General features: G+C 34.1%; 1 protein-coding gene across 1 annotated transcript in view; it reads right to left on the bottom strand.

Moving 5' to 3' along the window:
- The window catches only part of LOC136027114 (methyltransferase-like protein 25B), a 125,471-nt gene extending 110,926 nt beyond the window's left edge, over positions 1-14,545 (bottom strand). Inside the window, exon 1 of the mRNA XM_065704078.1 lies at positions 14,503-14,545. Coding sequence (XP_065560150.1) covers positions 14,503-14,520 — 18 coding nt within the window. The 5' untranslated portion in view covers positions 14,521-14,545. The remainder of the gene's footprint in view (positions 1-14,502) is intronic.
- Between the last annotated feature and the right edge of the window lie 6,060 nt (positions 14,546-20,605).

Raw genomic sequence — 20,605 nt, 5'->3', positions numbered from 1 at the left:
TCGTGTCTCAAAGCTTTTATTTTAAATCCCAACCGGATCTGCTGACATTGGGGGGATTTTGGGGTGGAGGAACTTAAAATCATGGAAAACACTTAGATTGGAACGATCGGGATGAAACTTGGTGTGAAAAGTAAGCAGAAGTCTTAGACACGTGATTTACATAATTGGAATGGATCCGCTCTATTGAGGGAGGGGGGGGGGGGGGGGTAATTCTGAAAAATTAGAAAAAATGACGTATTTTTAACTGACGAAGGAGTGATTGGATCTTCATGAAACTTCATATTTAGAAGAACCTCGTAACTCAGATCTCTTATTTAAATCTCAACCGGATCCAGCACCATTGGGGGGCAGTTGTGGGGGGGAGACCGGACATCTTAGAAAACACTTAAGGCGGAGAGATCAGGATGAAACTGCTTGGGAAGAATAAAAACCTGTCTAAGGTACTTGACTGACATAATCGGACCGGATCTGCTCTCTTTGGTGGAGTTGGACGGGGGGGGGGGGTAACTTGGAAAAATGAGGTATTTGTAACTTACGAAAGGGTGAACAGATCTTAATGAAATTTGATATTTAGATGGATCTTGTGCTTTAAAGCTCTAATTTTAACTTCCGACCAGATCCTGTGACAATAGGGGGAGTTGGAGGGGGAAACCGGAATTCTTGAAAAACGGGAAAATTGGGGTATTTTTATCGTACGAATAGGTGATCGGTTCTTAATGAAATTTGATATTTAGAAGGAATTCATGTCTCAGAGCTTTTATTTCAAATCCTGACCAGGTCTTTTGACATTGGAGGGAGTTGAAGGGGGAAATCCTGGAAAACACTTGGAGTGGAGGAATTGGGATGAAGCTTGGTGGATAGAATAAGCAAATGTTATTGATTCGTAATTGACGTAACCGTACCAGATTCGCTCTGTTTGGGGGAGTTGGGAGGAGGGGTTAAGTGATTTGGCGAGTTTGGTGCTTCTAGACGTGCTAAGACGATGAAAATTGGTAGGCGTGTCAGGAAGCTGCACAAATTGACTTGATAAAGTCGTTTTCCAAGATTCGTCCATCTGGGAGGCTAAAGGGAGAGGAAAAATTAGAAAAAATTAGGTATTTATAACTTACGAGTGGATGATCGGATCTTATTGACTTTTGATATTTAGAAGGACATCAAGACTCAGAGCTCTTATTTTAAATCCTGACCAGCATTAAGCCTCTGATTTTCCTTTTAAATCAGTCTATTGATTCTTAGAATTTTGTTAGAGCTCATACCATATGAGCTCTTGGCTCTTAGCTCTTCTTGCCTCGTCACAAGTGCCATTTGACCTCTTAGCTCTTGTTTTTTTCTTGGTACATTCAGACTTTTGCTCTTTTTGCCTTTTTTGGGGTTCTGAAGTGTCTGAAGCTTATTATTTGAGGGTTTTACTTTGATATCTCTTGATTCGAGTTGTCTGAACTTATGATTTTGAATAGTTTCTTGCCTTTTGGGACTTTCAGGCTAAGGCTTTTGACTTTTCGTGTATGTGTTGTTTCTGAAGCTTGTTAGTTGAGATGTTTAATTTAGTATTACTATTTAGTATTTAGTATTATTTTGGTTTGAATTGTCAAATTCATGAATTTTAGCAGCTAGTTGTCTCTATGGCTTTTCAGAATTATTTTATTAGCTTTCTGTGGGTAAGCAGTGTCTGAAGCTTATTATTTGACGGTCTTTACTTCGGTATTTTACTATTTGACTTGTCTGAAGTTATGAATTGAAATAGTGAGCTGACTGTTCGGGACTTTCACTCTTTTCTTCATATTCCTCCTAACCCCATTTTTTTCAAGTTGGAGTACACATCATTTTCACTCCCAACGTTGTCTTTTGACTTTTAAACAATACTTTTCAAAAGGCTTTATAATAGCATTTCAAAAGAAGTTCTTTTCTGAATATTCTTTCCAAAACCCTTCTTTTTAGGTTAGAGTAGGCTACACATCTTTTTCACTCCCAACATTGCTTTTCAAAAAAAACTTTTCAAAAAAATTTTTGTTTTCAAAATTTTCATGTTTAAAAAGTAAAGATTTTAAGTCGTGTTTTTTTCTGTACTAGGGAACAGTTATTGCTACAACCATAAGATTCAAGTGTATTCGGGGCCTGGGCAAAGAAAATTTCACTACTTTTCAAGCATAAAAGACAGAGGGATTCGTTTTTAGAGGGAGAAGGGAATCTTTTTGCATTGAAGCAGGATAAAATGAAAATAACTAGGGATAAGTTAAACGGGGGCTGAGTAGCACGGGGGTTCAATTAATCTGGCGTTGGGTTGCGTGAGGTTGCACTTGCAAGGGGTTCAGTTGCACGGGGTTCAATTAAATGACGGTTTAGTTGCAGGGGGGCTGAGCTGAATAAGGGTCCAGATAAATGGGGTTGAGCTGAAAGGGAGCTCGGTTAAACGGGGTTTTAGTTAAATTAGGGCTGAGTTAAATGCGGGTCGAGCTGCACGAGGGTTCGGGGTTTCAGTTAAACACGAAGGTTAAGTTGCACGAATGTTTAGTTGTGCAAAGGTTCAGTTATATACATTCTGTTGCACTAGGGCTCAGTTACACGAGGGTTCATTTGCAATGGAACCAAAAGACATAAAAGTTCTATAAAGCTCTGTAAGTTCTATAGATAACTATATAGTAATACTATACAAATTTTGGATCAGTTTGGAAAGACTTTATGGAGTTTGTTGAGCAGAAGTGAATCTGGCCACAGAAGTGGATGGGTCAGACAATCTTGACCCATTTTTCTAGAAGGCAATAAAAATCCGTGCTTTTCTAATTAAGTCGTGTCACTTTATTTACTGGGTATAAAAAAAAGAGGGCGTTAAGTCGTCCAATCAATAGTAGCATATATTCTTATTGCCTGGGAAATTGACCTATGGGGGGGGAATAGACCTATGATTATTATGTGATTTCGAAATGTTTCTTTTCTTTCCTGACCTTGTTTTCACTAACAAGGTATAGTAATTTTTTAAAGTGTGGTTTAGAGAAGAAGGGAATGAGGCCAAGATCATCCACGGAGCTAGGGGGTTTGAACCCCCTCCAAAGAATTTTTTTCTGACTTAAAAAACATAACAAAAATGTATATAGTCACATTTTGGATGTGTTTTTGAAGTTTTTTGACCCCCTCCCCTCCAAAAAAAAGGAAAAGTTCTGGATACGGTCTTGATCGAGGCATTAGGAGTTCCTGGCACATGGTATTTTAAAGCTCTAGGTATAAATTTGTAATGCTTGTTTAAAGCCATTAATCGTCACATGAGCATCGGGGAGGGGGGCAAAGAGGGCCAAGCACCCCTTGAAATTGAGGACTATAAGCTTATTGTGAGGAGATGAAAGGAAAGAAATCAGAACAGAGAGCAACCATGGAAACATAACAGCAAACTAAAAATCAAAATAGGTGTTGGCCCACAAATAGGTTTTAACCCTTAATATGGGTAATATGAGCAAAAAAACTGAAAATATCTTCAAAAATGTAATGCGATGAATCCATCAAGCTAATTCTCAGCTATCGATTAATGCTAAAAGGGTCGTCTTTCACTGAAACTTGAAGGTGGTGAACACAGCCAAAAACATGCACTTGCTGTTTTATAATTAAAAACAGCCAAAAACATGCACGATAAACAAAAACCTTAAAAGGAAAATAAAAATTAGATACGAAAAGTCAAAATGAAAATGAAAAAAACTTGCAAATGAGGAAAAAAGAAGCTGTTGAGTCAAAAATCCCTTGAAACAGTTGTAGTGGGTTTCCAAGAAAGTGACCAGATACGAAAAACGCATTAAGAGGCGTAAGATATTAGACCAGAGCTCCCTTTGAATAGGCTCGGTCAATTTTCTTCTAAACCCTTTTTACAATCAAACAGTTCGTGGTAACGAACTGTAGTAAGGAGCGATCCGGCTCAATAGTAACCAAAACTAAAAAAAATTGAATTTTGATATCAATAGCTACATCAAAAGAATCGCATTTTAATGCTGATTTTAAATATATAAGTTTCATCAAGTTTAGTCTTAGCCATCAAAAGTTACGAGCCTGAGAAAATTTGCCTTATTTAGGAAAAAAGGGGGAAACACCCCCTAAAAGTCGTAGGATCTTAACGAAAATGACACCGTCAGATTCAGCGTATCAGAGAACCCTACTGTAGAAGTTGCAAGCTCATATCTACAAAAATGTTGAATTTTGCATTTTTTGCCAGAAGACAAATCACGGGTGCGTGTTTATTTGTTTTTTTTTTTTTTTTCCAGGGGTCATCGTATCGACCAAGTGGTCCTAGAATGTCGCAAGAGGGCTCATTCTAACAGAAATGAAAAGCTCTAGTGCCCTTTTTAAGTGACCAAAAAAAATTAGAGGGCATCTAGGCCCCCTCCCACGCTCATTTTTTTCCTAAAGTCAACGGATCAAAATTTTGAGATAGCCATTTTGTTTAGCATAGTCGAAAATCATAATAACTATGTTTTTGGGGATGACTTACTCCCCCACAGTCCCTGGGGGAGGGGTTGCAAGTTACAAACTACAACCACTGTTTACATATAAAAATGGTTATTGGGAAGTGTACAGACGTTTTCAGGGGATTTTTTTGGTTTTGGGGGTAGGGTTGAGGGAAGGGGCTATGTGGGAGGATTTTTCCTTGGAGAAATATGCCATGGGGGAAAAGAATTCAATGAAAAGGGCGCAGGACAAATCTGGTCACGTTAGAAAAAACGTCAAATTAAGAGCTTAATATATAATGCTGGGTGTTCGGAGCCTCTCTATTATGGAGTATAATTAGAAAATAACACAACTATACGAGCGATAAAACATATATACCACAACCATAAATCAACTAAGGAAAGAACTGCCAAGAGATAACACAACTATAAAGCGAAAACAGGTGAGAACTAACGGGAAAATAAACGAACTAAGAGGTGGAAGGGGCCCAGAGAAAAAATATAATCCTTTTTCAATTTTGAGCCTAACTTCCGCAAAGGAGTAATAATGTCAGAAGCCCCGAAATACCGAATTATTTTCTTTTCAAACAGTTCGTGGTAAGGAACTGTAGTAAGGGGCGACCCGGCTCAATAGTAAACGAAACTCTAAAAAACGGAATTATGATGCTAAGAGATTCATCAAAAGAATCGAATTTTTACGCTGATTCTAAATATATAAGTTTCAATTAATTTAGTCTTTGTCATCAAAAGTTACGAGCCTGAGAAAATTTGCCCTATTTTGGAAAAAAGGGGGAAACATCCCCTAAAAGTCATAGAATCTTAACAAAATCACACTATCTCATTCGGTATATCAGAGAACTCTATAGCATTAATTTCAAGCTCCTATCTAAAAAATGTGGAATATTGTATGTTTTGCCAGAAGACAAATCACGGGTGCGTGTTTATTTCTTTGTTTGTTTTTTTTTCCCAGGGGTCATCTTATCGACCAAGTGGTCCTAGAATGTCGCGAGAGGGCAAATTCTAACAGAAGTTCTAGTGCCCTTTTTCAGTGACCAAAAAAATTGGAAGGCAAATAGGCCCCCTCCCATGCTCTTTTTTTTCCAAAAGTCAACAGATTAAAATTTTAAGATAGCCATTTTGTTCAGCATAGTCGAAAACCATAATAACTATGTCTTTGGGAATGACTTACTCCCCCACAATCCCTGAGGGAGGGGTTGCAAGTTACAAACTACAACCAGTGTTTACATATAATAATGGTTATTGGGAAGTGTACAGACGTTTTCAGGGGATTTTTTTGGTTTTGGGGGTGGGGTTGATGGGAGAGGGCTTTGTGGGAGGATCTTTCCTTTGAGGAATATGTCATGGAGGAAGAAAAATTCAATGAAAAGGGCGCAGGATTTTCTAGCATTACTATAAAAAAAAAACAATGAAAAAATAAAAATGAAAACGTTTTTTCAAATGAAAGTAAGGAATAGCATTGAAATTTAAAACGAACAGAGATTATTACGCATATGAGGGGTTCTAAAAATACTTTTGCATAAAGAGCGAGGTATTTAGGAGGAGATAAATACCTCGCTCTTTATGCTAAAATATTTTTAGTGATTTCAACTATTTATTCTACGGCCTTTTTGATTCATGGGTAATTCTTAAAGAATTGGGACAAAACTTACGATTTAGTGTAAAGAGCAAGGTATTAACGAGGGTACAAACCCCTTCGTACACATAATAAAAATATAAGAATATAAAAGTTTGTTACGTAAGTTAATTCTTAAGTTACGTATATTTTTTACTAATAAAAACGTTCGTTGAATATTAAAAGTTCTAGTAGCCTTTTTAAGTAACCGAAAAATTGGAGGGCAGCTAGGCCTCCTTCCCCACCCCTTATTTCTCAAAATTGTCTGATCAAAACTAAGAGAAAGCCATTTAGCAAAAAATAATAATATACAAATTTCATTTCAATAATTTATGTGCGGAGAGCCAAAATCAAACATGCATTAATTCAAAAACGTTCAGAAATTAAATAAAAAAAAAAAACAATTTTTTTTAGCTGAAAGTAAGGAGCGACATTAAAACTTAAAACGAACAGAAATTACTCCGTATATGTAATTGGTTGTCCCCTCCGCAGTCCCACGCTCTTTACACTAAAGTTTTTAATTATTTTAAAAAGTAGAATTGTGGCAAAGAGTCAATCTTTAGCGTAAAGAGCGAGTGACTGTGTCGCTCCTTACTTTCGGTTCAAAAAACTAGTTTTTCTTTTATTTAATAATACCAAAGCTTTAAAGAACAAATAAGTAAATTTAAAAAGTAGAAGAAAAATTTTAAAATACAAAAGATGTTCAAAAATTCAAGTTATGTAAATAAATATTTCCGGATTTTTTTAATTGCTTCAGTAGTTTTCCACACTTTGCTTATCTTGTCCTACCTATTTAGGCTAGTCAACCTGATATATATATATATATATATATATATATATATATATATATATATATATATATATATATATATATATATATATATATATATATACATATATATATATATATATGTATATATATATATATATATATATATATATATATATATACAAATATATAAATATATATATAATATATATATATATATATATATATATATATATATATATATATATATATATATATATACATATATCTATACTAACTGTTGGGGTATATATATATATATATATATATATATATATCTACTAACTGTTCAACAACATCAACATCAACCGAGTAAACATTAGTAACAGAGCCAGTGACATCAACAATTGAATCAACAGCACCAACGACAGAAAAACCAATGACATTAACAACAACAGAGCAAACAATAGTAACAGAGTCAGTGGTATCAACAACTGAATCAACGATATCAATAACAACAGAACAAACTATAGAAACAGGGAAAAGGACATTAACAAATCAATTTAAAACACCAACGACAGGAGAACCAATGACGTTAACGACAACAGACCAAATAATGGTAACAGAGCCAGTGATATCAACAACTGAATCAGCGACATCAATAGCAACAGAACAAACTTTAGTAACAGAGATAATGACATCAACAATTGAAGTAACAAGACCAACAACAGAAAAACCAATGACATTTATAGCGACAGAGCAAACAATAGTAACAGAGCCGGAGATATCAACGACTGAACCAATTACAACGTTGACAGCAGTAGTAGCGACGTCCGAGACATTAGCACTGACAGAATTAACAGCCCCAACAGCAGCAGAGACAATAGCATCTACAACAAAGCTAATAGCAGGATCGACAGCGTCAGTGGGGACAACAGAACGACCAGTATTAACCACAACGGAATCCATAGCACCCATAGTATCAACTATAAATAATCCCACAACATCATCGGAAACAGGACCAACATCATCAGCAACAATACAATCAACAATAGAACCTACAAAATTCCCGAGAGAAGAAAAAGTACTGACACTGAAAACAGCAACAACAGAACAGAAAAAATTTGTGGTAGTGGAGTTAGCTCAAGAAGAAAAAATTTCTGAAGGAACTTTACTGGGAAAACCTTCATTTCAGTTAGGGGAAATGGCTGAAAAATACAACGTAACATATGAAACGTACGAAGATTTGTGGGGAATATTGAACTTAATGCCAGCATAACATTTTATTAATTCCTTTTGTGAATAAACTCTATTTTGTAAAGTATATATGCATATATATGCACAAAGTTAATACCAACTACTCAATTTCCACCGTTAAATTTTATAGTTAGAATTCGAAAGGGCTTATATAGTCTACAGCAATTTAAAATTAAATGAATTTTGCAAGACAAAGGTAGACAGCGATTAAAATATAAAAAAGCAATATTTATCATGCGCTAAGAGTTATGTTAAAACTTAAAACGAACAGAGATTATTACGCATATGAGGGGTTCATCTCCTCCTAAATACTTCGCTATTTACGCTAAAGTATTTTTAGTAATTTCAACTATCTATTTTACGGCCTTTCTAATTCAGGGGTCATTCTTAAAGAGTTCGGGCAAAATTTAAGCTTTAGTGTAAAGAGTGAGGTATTAGCGAGGGGAAAAACCCCCTCATATACATAATAAAAATTTAAGATTGTAGAAGTTCGCTACGTAAGTTAATTCTTAAGCTACGTATATGTTTTTACAAATAAAAACTTTATTAGTAAAAATATATTTTTATGTTTTTATAAAATAAAAACATTTTTTATTTTAAATGCGCCCCCCGTAACGACTTACGCCCCCGCGCGCGTAATTCGTTACGCGCCATTGTAGTTGTGTCCCTGTGTCCCACCTGTGAATATAGAAAGATATATATGTATATATATATATATATATATATATATATATATATATATATATATATATATATATATATATATATATATGTTTTCAACTACGTAAAACTTGCGACTATACAACATTCTTCGATGTCACATTGTCTGTGCATATAAATAGATTGTCAGATTGTACCGACTCTTGACCATGCAACATAAAATTGTGCATGGGAAAAACAATCCGTATTCAGATCTATACCTGATTATTCTAATGATTGCCCTTGAGCTTTGTTGATAGTGGTTGCTAATCGAACATTCCCTGTGTCCCCGTCGTCATTTATATATCCCCCTGTGCCCCCGGCATCCCCCTTGTAGGTGTGTCCCTGTGTGCCGGTCGTCATTTATATTCCCAGTATCCCGGTCGTCATTTGTGTCCCAGTGTCCCAGTCTGTAATTTCTCTTTGAGCGTTCCAGTCGTCATTTATATTCCCTGTGTCCCATTGTCCTGGTCGTCATTTGTGTCCCGGTGTCCCGGGCTGTAATTTATCTTTGAGTATCTCGGTCGTCATTTATATCTCCCGGTCGTTATTTGTGTCCCAGTGTCCCAATCTGTAATTTCTCTTTGAGTGTACCGGTCGTCATTTATATTCCCTGTGTCCCGGTTTTTAGTTTTCTTTTTCTTCTTTATTTTTCAGTTTTTTTCCTTTTTTTAGTTTTTTTTTTCTTTTTCAGATTTTAGTTTTTTTTTAGTTTTTTTATTTGTTTTTGTTTTTTTTCTTTTAGTTTTTTTTTGCAGTTTTTATCTTTTTTTAGTTTTTTTTTATTTTTTAGTTTTTAGTTTTTTTACCTTTTTTAGTATTTTTTTAGTTTTTTAGCTTTTTTAGTTTTTTTAGTATTTTCTTTTTAGTTTTTTTTTGTAGATTCCTCGGCACGCTTTCTTTTCCTACGATCTTCTTACAATTAAAAATTTGTCTTTGAACGATTTTCTTAAATACCTTTAATGACGTCATCGTCATGACAAACATGACAACAACTAACTTCATGACGACATGATGTCACTCGACAGACATAACCCACATACAACTTATTTATATATATATAGGCGCTTCGCGCCCACAAGCCCCCGCGCGCGTAAGTCGTTACGCGCCATATTAGTTACGCGCCATTGTAGTTGTGTCCCTGTGTCCCACCTGTGAATATAGATAGATATATATATTTATGTTTTTAACTACGTAAAACTTGTGAATATACAACATTCTTCGCTGTCCCATTGTCTGTACATATAAAAAGATTGTCAGGTTTACCGACTCTTGAACATGCAACATATAATTGTCCATGGGAAAAACAATCCGTATTCAGATCTATAACTCATTATTCTAATGATTGCCCTTGAGCTTTGTTGATGGTGATTGCTAATCAAACATTCCCTATGTCCCCATCGTCATTTATATATCCCCCTGTACCCCCGGCGTCCCCGTTGTAGTTGTGTCCCTGTGTCCCAGTCGTCATTTATAGTCGACAAATACAATTTCAGTCGACACGCAAACATGACGTCAGTCGACCCACACTTCCCAGTCGTCATTTGTGTCCCGTTGTCCTAGTCTGTAATTTCTCTTTGAGTGTCCTGGCCATCATTTATATTCCCTGTGTCCTGGTCTGTATATAAATTAGTTTTTGAATTGGTATATGATGAAATAAATTTTTCTTTTTTTTCTTTTTTCTCTTTAGTTTTTTTTTGTTTTTACCTATTATTTAGCTTTTTAGTTTTTTTCTTTTTCCTTTTTAGTTTTTTTGTAGTTTTTACCTTTTTTATTTTTTTTTATTTTTATTTTTTTTAGTTTTCTTTTTCTCCTTTGTTTTTCAGTTTTTTTTTCTTTTTTAGTTTTTTTCAGTTTTTAGTTTTTTTTATTAGTTTTTAGTTTTTTTTTCATTTTAGTTTTTTTGTTGTTTTTACCATTTTTTCAGTTTTTTTCTTTTTTAGTTTTTAGTTTTTTACCTTTTTTTAAGTTTTTTTTTAGTTTTTTTAGCTTTTTTAGTTATTTTAGTAGTTTTTACCTGTTTTTTAGTTTTTTTTTCTTTTTTAGTTTTTTTTCTTCTTTTGTATTAATGCTAAAGCCAAGGTTCGAACCTGGAACCTCTCGGACCTAGAACCTGGAACATAACGCTTTACCAACTCAGCTACTTCGGCTTGAATACATTTACCTTTTTTAGTTTTTTTATGTTTATTTTTATTTTTTTAGTTTTCTTTTTCTCCTTTATTTGTCAGTTTTTTCCTTTTTTTAACTTTTTTTCTTTTTCAGTTTTTATTTTTTTTTTTAGTTTTTTTATTTGTTTTTGTTTTTTTTTCTTTTTAGTTTTTTTTGCAGTTTTTATCTTTTTTTATTTTTTTTTATTTTTTAGTTTTTAGTTATTTTACCTTTTTTAGCTTTTTTTTTAATTTTTTAACTTTTTTAGTTTTTATAGTATATTCTTTTTAGTTTTTTTTGTAGATTCCTCGGCACGCTTTCTTTTCCTACGATATTGTTACAATTAAAAATTTGTCTTTGAACGATTTTCTTAAATACCTTTAATGACGTCATCGTCATAACAAACATGACGACAACTAACTTCATGACGACATGATGTCACTCGACAGACATAACCCACATACAACTTATTTATATATACAGGCGCTTCGCACCCCCAAAACCCCCCGCGCACGTAAGTCGTTACGCACCATATTAGTTACGCGCCATTGTAGCTGTGTCCCTGTGTCCCACCTGTGAATATAGATAGATATATATATTTATGTTTTTAACTACATAAAACTTGTGAATATACAACATTCTTCGCTGTCCCATTGTCTGTACATATAAATAGATTATCAAGTTTACCGACTCTTGAACCTGCAACATATAATTGTCCATGGGAAAAACAATCCGTATTCAGATCTATAACTCATTATTCTAATGATTGCCCTTGAGCTTTGTTGATGGTGATTGCTAATCAAACATTCCCTATGTCCCCATCGTCATTTATATATCCCCCTGTGCCCCCCGGCGTCCCCGTTGTAGTTGTGTCCCTGTGTCCCAGTCGTCATTTATAGTCGACAAATACAATTTCAGTCGACAAGCAAACATGACGTCAGTCGACCCACACTTCCCAGTCGTCATTTGTGTCCCGTTGTCCCAGTCTGTAATTTCTCTTTGAGTTTCTCGGCCATCATTTATATTCCCTGTGTCCCGGTCTGTATATAAATTCGTTTTTGAATTGGTATATGATGAAATAAATTTTTTTTTTCTTTTTTTCTTTTTAGTTTTTTTTTTGTTTTTACCTATTTCTTAGCTTTTTAGTTTTTTTCTTTTTTCTTTTTAGTTTTTTTGTAGTTTTTACCTTTTTTTTTTATTTTTATTTTTTTTTAGTTTTCTTTTTCTCCTTTATTTTTCAGTTTTTTTTCTTTTTTAGGTTTTTTTCAGTTTTTAGTTTTTTTATTAGTTTTTAGTTTTTTTTTTCATTTTAGTTTTTTTGTTGTTTTTACCATTTTTTCAGTTTTTTTCTTTTTTAGTTTTTAGTTTTTTACCTTTTTTTAGTTTTCTTTTTAGTTTTTTTTAGCTTTTTTAGTTATTTTAGTAGTTTTTACCCGTTTTTTAGTGTTTTTTTTTTCTTTTTTAGCTTTTTTCTTCTTTTGTATTAATGCTAAAGCCAAGGTTCGAACCTGGAACCTCTCGGACCTAGAACCTGGAACATAACGCTTTACCAACTCAGCTACTTCGGCTTGAATACATTTACCTTTTTTAGTTTTTTTATGTTTATTTTTATTTTTTTAGTTTTCTTTTTCTCCTTTATTTGTCAGTTTTTTCCTTTTTTTTAGCTTTTTTTTCTTTTTCAGTTTTTAGTTTTTTTAGTTTATTTCTTAGTTTTTAGTTTTTTTTTCTTTCTAGTTTTTTTGTAGTTTTTACCTTTTTTTAGTTTTTTTTTGTCTTTTTTTAGTTTTTAATTTTTTACACTTTTTTAGTTTTTTTTTTTAGTTTTTTAGCTTTTTTAGTTTTTTTAGTATTTTCTTTTTAGTTTTTTTTTGTAGATTTTATCTTTTTTAGCTTTTTTTCTTTTTTATTAATGCTAAAGCCAAGGTTCGAACCTGGAACCTCTCGGACCTAGAACCTGGAACATAAAACTTTACCAACTGAGCTACTGTATTTGTATTTGTATCGAATTAACGACGCTTCTTGACTACTAAGGTCCCTGCGTCGGCCCTGTAGTGCATTCCTGCAGCATGGTTCGATCTCTGGGTCCCGTATTAGTTTTTAGTTTTTTTTCTTTTTAGTTTTTTTGTAGTTTTTACCTTTTTTAGTTTTTTTAGTTTTTTCTAGCTTAGAAAAACCCATTTCCCCATTGAAGGTAAAATTTTCTCTTGTAATAACATCACTTGTTTGAAAAATCCTTATACTAACAGCAGCTTGGCGCAGCGGAAGCGTGCTGGTCCCATAAGCCAGAGGTCAGTTGATCGAAACCGCTAGCTCCTAACTATTTAAAATTTGTAAAATTTGGTAATTTTGTCAGTTTGAATTTATTGATACAGAAAGGGAGAAAATAAACATGGAAACATGTGATCAGAATTACATACTGGAATGTTCACAAGAATTTTTACTGAAGCGGGGGTAAGGCTTGATGGAAGCAAGTTAAAAGAACCATTTAAATTAATTTCCTAATTGAAGCCGTTGGTGAAATTTTCTATTGTAATAACTTGTTGGATAACAAGCATAACAACAGCTTGGCGCAGCGGAAGCGCGCTGGGCCGATAAACCGGAGGCGGGTGGGTAAAAACCACTAGCTGCTAAATTTTTAATTAAGCTGCTAAACTATTAAAATTATCAAAATTAGATAATTTTGTCAGTTTGAATTTATTGGTACAGAAAGCGAGAAAATAAACATGGAAAATTATTATTAAATTACATCCACCATGGATTGTAGAAAAACGTACAGAAATAATATGAAAAAAAACTTCGTTTTCTTAAAGAGTTAAAGAGGCTGCGTCCCAAAGTCGAACCTTAAAACGTACAGGAATTGAGAGAGGCAGTTGGGGGCTGCCGCCCCCCAAACCCCACGCTTTTAAAGACTGTTTTGTACAGGTTTTTTGTTGTGGGGGGCTGTGGGGGGCGGCAGCCCCCCAACTGCCTAATTGCCAACTCTCCTAATTCCTGTACGGTTCGACTTTGGGACGCAGCCTCTTTAACTCTTTAAGAAAACGAAGTTTTTTTCATATTATATTAATGCCAAAGCCAAGGTTCGAACCAGGAACCTCTTGGACCTAGAACCTGAAACACAACGCTTTACCAACTGAGCTACTGTATTTGTATTTGTATCGGATTAACGACGCTTCTTGACTACTAAGGTCCCTGCGTCGGTCCTGTAGAGCATTCCTGCAGCATGGTTTGATCTCTGGGTCCCGTATTACCACGCTAAGGTCAAACCCACTGCGCCAACACAGGTAGTTATATAACTGAACTACTTCGGCTTGAATACATTCGTTTTTGAATTGGAGTGTGATGAAATAATTTGGACGTCATATGCGGACAGTGACTCCACTGGACACAGAGACACACAGACAACTTATTTTTATATATATAGATAGATATATATAAAAATAAGTTGTTTGTGTGTCTGTCTACTGACGTCATGCTTGTCGATTGACGAAGTTTGTCGAAAATATAAGAAATTTTCAACTATCAAATAAATGACTTTAAAATGCAACAGCTAACGTTATCAACCTTACAGTAAAAAAAAAACAGGAATATTTTACGATTTGTTTTTGCCTCATTTCAAGCAAATGAAATAATTCACGTCTAAACTGATATATTTATAAACTAATTACAATCTAGGAAAATAATATAAAGCCTGCACAACTGTTCTGGAGCGACTGTATATACAGATAACGCTCTTATCGTACACTAACAGTATAAAACCAAATTGATAGCATAAAAAAGCTACATTTTGTTTAGCTCGCATTGTGACGCGAAGAACATTCACAAGTGTAAACATGGGATGTATTGATCAAATCAAAGGGAGTAAAAAGCTACAAATACTGCTTGGTTTTACCGCTACAGCTGTTATCCTAACAGTTATTATAGTTCCATCAGTACTGTGTAGTAACGGACAGTGTGCAGGAGGTAATGATCCTCCAACAGAACCTCCACAAACAACAATTACTACTTCTACACCTGAGTCTCCAATGACAGGTACAACTCCAACATCTGAGTTTTCATCAACTACAATTACTGATCAGTCACCTGAAACAACAACTGAATATATTGGCAGTGAAACCCCAACAACTGAGTTTTCATCAACTACAATTACTAATCAGTCACCTGAAACAACAACTGAATATATTGGCAGTGAAACCCCAACAACTGAGTTTTCATCAACTACAATTACTGATCAGTTACCTGAAACAACAACTGAATATATTGGCAGTGAAACCCCAACAACTAAGTTTTCATCAACTACAATTACTGATCAGTCACCTGAAACAACAACTGAAGATATTGGCAGCGAAACCACAACAACTGAAGGAGGCAGTGGCGATACCGAAGCAATTTTATTAGGGCATCCTTCATATGACTTAGCTAAAGACTATTACTTGATTAGTGAACAGGATCAAGATTTCTTGAAAATGTCGCTTTATGCAAAACTGATCCCAGAATAGCTTTCTTCAGTTCAGTTTTTGGTAATTTATTTTTTGGCAATAAAATCTTCTTCAAAGGTATGTTGCGATATTCTTAAAAAATAGCTTCTGTTTCTATAGAGTATTTAGTTAGCTGAAACCGTTCAATTGAGCTTAGCGATAAAATATGTAGTTTTCTGACAGCTAATCCTTATTTTAACATTTAAATAACGATGATAAAAGCTTATTACACCACCCCTAGGCGGTAGACAGGATTTTTTTTTCCCACTGTATGCCTCTTTTTATTTTCAGTTTGAATATTTTAGCCATATATAATGACAATTATTTTAAATGCATTAATTGTTAATAGCGGAGCTTAATGCCAAATATACACTATTGTCTTGAGCTTAATCTTGAAAAATACTGTCTAGTCTTGAACACATGATCACAGAAATGCGCTGTGAAGAAAAAAAATATATTTTTTAAAAATTAGGCTAGGCTATAAGGTTAACTTTCGCTTAAGCTTAAATATTGAAAATAGAAATTTTGCAGGATTGAAGCAAGCCAACCTTAACTAACCTACTTCCAACTATCATTCGATCTAAGTATGTAAAACTATTTATATCATCTCCAAAATTAGGAACCGAAATTAGAATCTGCTGGGCTGTATCCAGGATTTTTTCGGGGGGAGGGGGAGTGTGTGTTTTACACAAGGATTTTTTCGGGGCTATTACAAAATTATTGCAAAAATTTTCAGTTAGTTACTATAACATTTAGAAATACGGTTGCAAAAAATTTAAAACTGAAAGAATGAAAATGAGTCTTACATATTTCTTCAGTTACTAAAACTGTGGACGGCGAGGTCATATTAAGCGGGTTGCCAGATTTGAAGCCCCCTCCCCCAAAAATCGTCCGACTCGTAGTAAAGTAACAAAGTGCACATAAACAAACTTTATGATGCCTTTTTTAGAGGTTTTTGCCCCTCTCCAAAACAAAAATCCTAGATACACCCTTGGCGGAGGAGTTTCATGTCTTAAAGTATTGTTTTCGCATCTTCGGATATGTTTTGATACTTGAATTGCTGGTTTAAATCTTGTTTAACATTTGTAGATCCGATTTTATAATTTCCCGTCAAGTTAAATCTTTTCTTTAATTACTAGTATATATATATATATATATATATATATATATATATATATATATATATATATAAATATATATATATATATATATATATATATATATATATATATATATATATATATATATATATATATATATATATATATATATATATATATATATATATATATATATATATATATATATATATATATATATATATATATATATATATATATATATACTATTGAGCCGGGTCGCTCCTTATTACAGTTCGTTACCACGAACTGTTTGAAATACAAAGTTCTTATCAAGATACTCCCTGGTTGCTCATACCTAGAATAACTAATCCTTGAAAAACTGTCTCTAGTAATTAAAGAAAACGAATTAACTGGACGGGAAATTATAAAACCGGATCTACAAATGTTAAACAAGATTTAAACCAGCAATTCAATTATCAAAACATATCCGAAGATGCGAAAACAATACTTTAAGACATGAAACTCCTCCACCAAGGGTGTATCGAGGATTTTTTTTTGGAGAGGGGCAAAGGAGCGACCCGGCTCAACAGCAAACGAAACTCTAAAAAACGGAATTTTGATACTAAGAGACACATCAAAAGAATCGGATTTTTATGCTGATTTTAAATATATAAGTCTCATCAAATTTAGTCTTTTTCATCAAAAGTTACGAGCCTGAGAGAATTTGCCTTATTTTGGAAAATAGGGGGATACACCCCCTAAAAGTCATAGAATCTGAACGAAAATCATACCATTGCATTCAGCGTATCAGAGAACCTTACCGTAAAAGTTTTAAGCTCCTATCTACAAAAATGTGGAACTTCGTATTTTTTGCCAGAAGACCGATCACGGGTGCGTGTTTAATTTTTTTCAGGGGGTCATCGTATCGACCAAGTGGTCCTAGAATTTCGCAAGAGGGCTCATTCTAACGGAAATGAAAAGTTCTAGTGCCGTTTTTAAGTGACCAAAAAAATTGGAGGGCACCTAGGCCCCCTCCCACGCTCATTTCTTTCCCAAAGTAAACTGATCAAACTTTTGAGATAGCCATTTTGTTCAGCATAGCCAAAAACAATAATAACTATGTCTTTGGGATGACTTACTCCCCCACAGTCCTCAGGGGAGGGGCTGCAAGTTGTAAATTTTGACTAGTGTTTACATACAGTAATGGATATTGGGAAGTGTACAGACGTTTTTCAGGGGGATTATTTTGGTTGGGGGGTTGAGGGGAGGGAGATATGTGGGAGGATCTTTCCTTGGAGGAATATGTCATTGGGGAAGAAAATTCAATGAAGGGGGTGCAGGATTTTCTAGCGTCATTATAAAAAAAAACAATGAAAATATAAATATTGAAAAGTGTTTTCAACTGAAAGTAAGGAGCAGCATTAAAACTTAAAATGAACAGAGATTATTACGCATATGAGGGGTTCATCTCCTCCTAAATACCTCGCTATTTACGCTAAAGTATTTTTAGTAATTTCAACTATCTATTTTACGGCCTTTCTAATTCAGGGGTCATTCTTAAAGAGTTGGGGCAAAATTTAAGCTTTAGTGTAAAGAGTGAGGTATTAGCGAGGGGACAAACCCGCTCAAATACATAATAAAAATTTAAGAATACAGAAGTTCGTTACGTAAGTTAATTCTTAAGCTACGTATATGTTTTTACTAATAAAAACTTTCATTAAAAATTAAAAGTTCTAGTTGCCTTTTCACGTAACCAAAAAATTGGAGGGAACTAGGCCTCCTCCCCCACCCTTTTTTTTCTCAAAATCATCTGATCAAAACTAAGAGAAAACCATTTAGCCAAAAAAGGAATTAATATACAAATTTTATTTTAATAATTTATTTGCGGAAAGCCAAAATCAAACATGCATTAATTCAAAAATGTTCAGAAATTAAATAAAAAAAAAACTAGTTTTTTAACTGAAAGTAAGGAGCGACATTAAAACTTAAAACGAACAGAAAATACTCCGTGTATGAAAGGGGCTGTTCCCTTCTCAACGCCCCGGTCTTTACGCTAGAATTTTTTACTGTTTAATAAAGTAGAACTGAGAGAAAGAGTCAAACTTTAGCGTAAATAGCGGGGCGTTGAGAAGGGAACAGCCCCTTTCATATACGAAGTAATTTCTGTTCGTTTTAAGTTTTAATGTCGCTCCTTACTTTCAGTTAAAAAACTAGTTTTTTTATTTAATCACCTACAGGAGGCAAACTTCAGTTGCTGCAACTGTGAAAACTTTGTGTTACCTGCTTTTTTTCCAAACAGCTATATGCCGGCAGAAACTGCTGGAAAAATATCGACTGTAAAAATATCCTGCTTAAAAAGGTTTTTTCATGTGGTGAAAATCCTGCAAAAAAAAAAATCGATTGTCAAAACCTAGGCGACATTAATTTTCCTCAAAAGGAGAAAATACCAAAAGTTATAACATAGAGACTAAAAAAAAATTCTTTACTAACTAAACAAATAAAAGAGACAACTTTTTCTCATGAAAGTGAAAAGTAACGTTCAAAAGTTAGAACAAATAGAAATAACCTTATATATGATGAAGTCTGATATCCCCTTTAAGCCCCCTGCCAATTGCGATATTTTGCCTTCTTTTTCACAGTGCTTCGAGAATGAATGTTGTCATTTAGGTGTGTTTGTTTTCGACAACAAAATTTTCATTTCCGCTGCTCTTAAAGGCAATAAACAAATAAAATACTTGAAAACACGAGTATACATATTCATGAGCAAGTTATAAATTATTTTAAGGATTTATAATAACAAAGATCGGCATTTTTTTGGTATATTTTTGAAACCTCACAAATGAAAACTTAAATTATTCCAAATGCCATATTCCAAAGGTGCCTTTGAAAATATTCCTGCTCTAAATGTAACAATGGCCGCCGTAATTTCAATATTCCCGAGGTTTTAACGAGTTTTTTTCATGAGAATACTTCTGTCTTTAGAAAAAATAATGTGTTATATTTCCCTTCTCTCAACCCTGAAACAATGTGATGGTAATAGAAACGTGTAACATTGCTCATTTGATATGAATTTAAATTTATAGTTCTCTTGTTAAGAAAGTGCATGATGAGATGGCAACTATTCCCCATCCGTATCCTTGTTTGATACCAGGCCCATCATAACCTCCCAAAACATACCATCAAGATTTTGAGATACCCAAATTGTTAAAAATAGTCTGGAAGTACAATAAAGACTCCTGCGAGAATAACAGGAATTCTAGGGTCTCTGGTGCGGGGCTGTAAATAATGCAAATTGCCAATTGTTTACAAATTAATTTCATAGTGGAAAAAGGAGGTTGTTTTTGGACTTGGGTCTGCAATTGGCTCAAGAAATCTGATCTTTCCCTCAGCCAGGAGGATCACAAATTCTGTTAAGATATTTGAATCATGCTAGCAGGCTGGAAAATCAGCCAAAAAAAGTTTTTAGCTCTGATCAGTCCAAAATTAGAACTTAGGGCCCAGAGGACCCTAATATCCAAAAATATTTAGGCTGGAGATAACGGGCCCCTAAAAGTTAGCCAAAACCTTGTTTTTCAATAGGATTGAAAATTTTGCCCCAAACCATTTGGGCCAAGGGGACAAAAAGTCGCAAAAAGCACTAAATATTTACTCGCTTGATAATTGGACCATAAAAAAAAAAACACACACACACAGCTCTTTTTTATGAACATATTAAAATTCAAAACTTCAAGTCCCTAGCCAAATGGAAAATAATGCACAAGGCAGTTTTGTCTATGGGCACTGTTCCTTATCCAAAACAAGGGCCCAAAACAGTATTTGAGAATCTTTTTTTTACTGACCCTGAAGCTTTCAAGGACTGTTGTCGGACTAAGTTGTCTTATTCCTGTCGATGTTGTCAATAACACATTTTTTTGTATGGGAAAATGGTAATAAGGGACAGGTAATGGAGAAAAATCTTGGAATCCTTACTCAGATTGAAACTTACAACCATAAGATACTGGGCCAATGGTGACCTACTGTAAAAAAAAGTGTGTTTGGCTGATTTGAGCCCAAAAAAGGCGAAATGTTTTTCGTATATAGATTTGGAAAACGACCGATAGATGTTTTCCGAAAGAGTTTAAGATACATGTAGACATGGC

Source organism: Artemia franciscana, chromosome 1 (assembly GCF_032884065.1).
Source record: "Artemia franciscana chromosome 1, ASM3288406v1, whole genome shotgun sequence".
Classification (NCBI taxonomy): Eukaryota; Metazoa; Arthropoda; class Branchiopoda; order Anostraca; family Artemiidae; genus Artemia; species Artemia franciscana.
The sequence above is the reverse complement of the archived record's forward strand: the minus strand, read 5'-3'. Positions and strand labels throughout refer to the sequence as shown.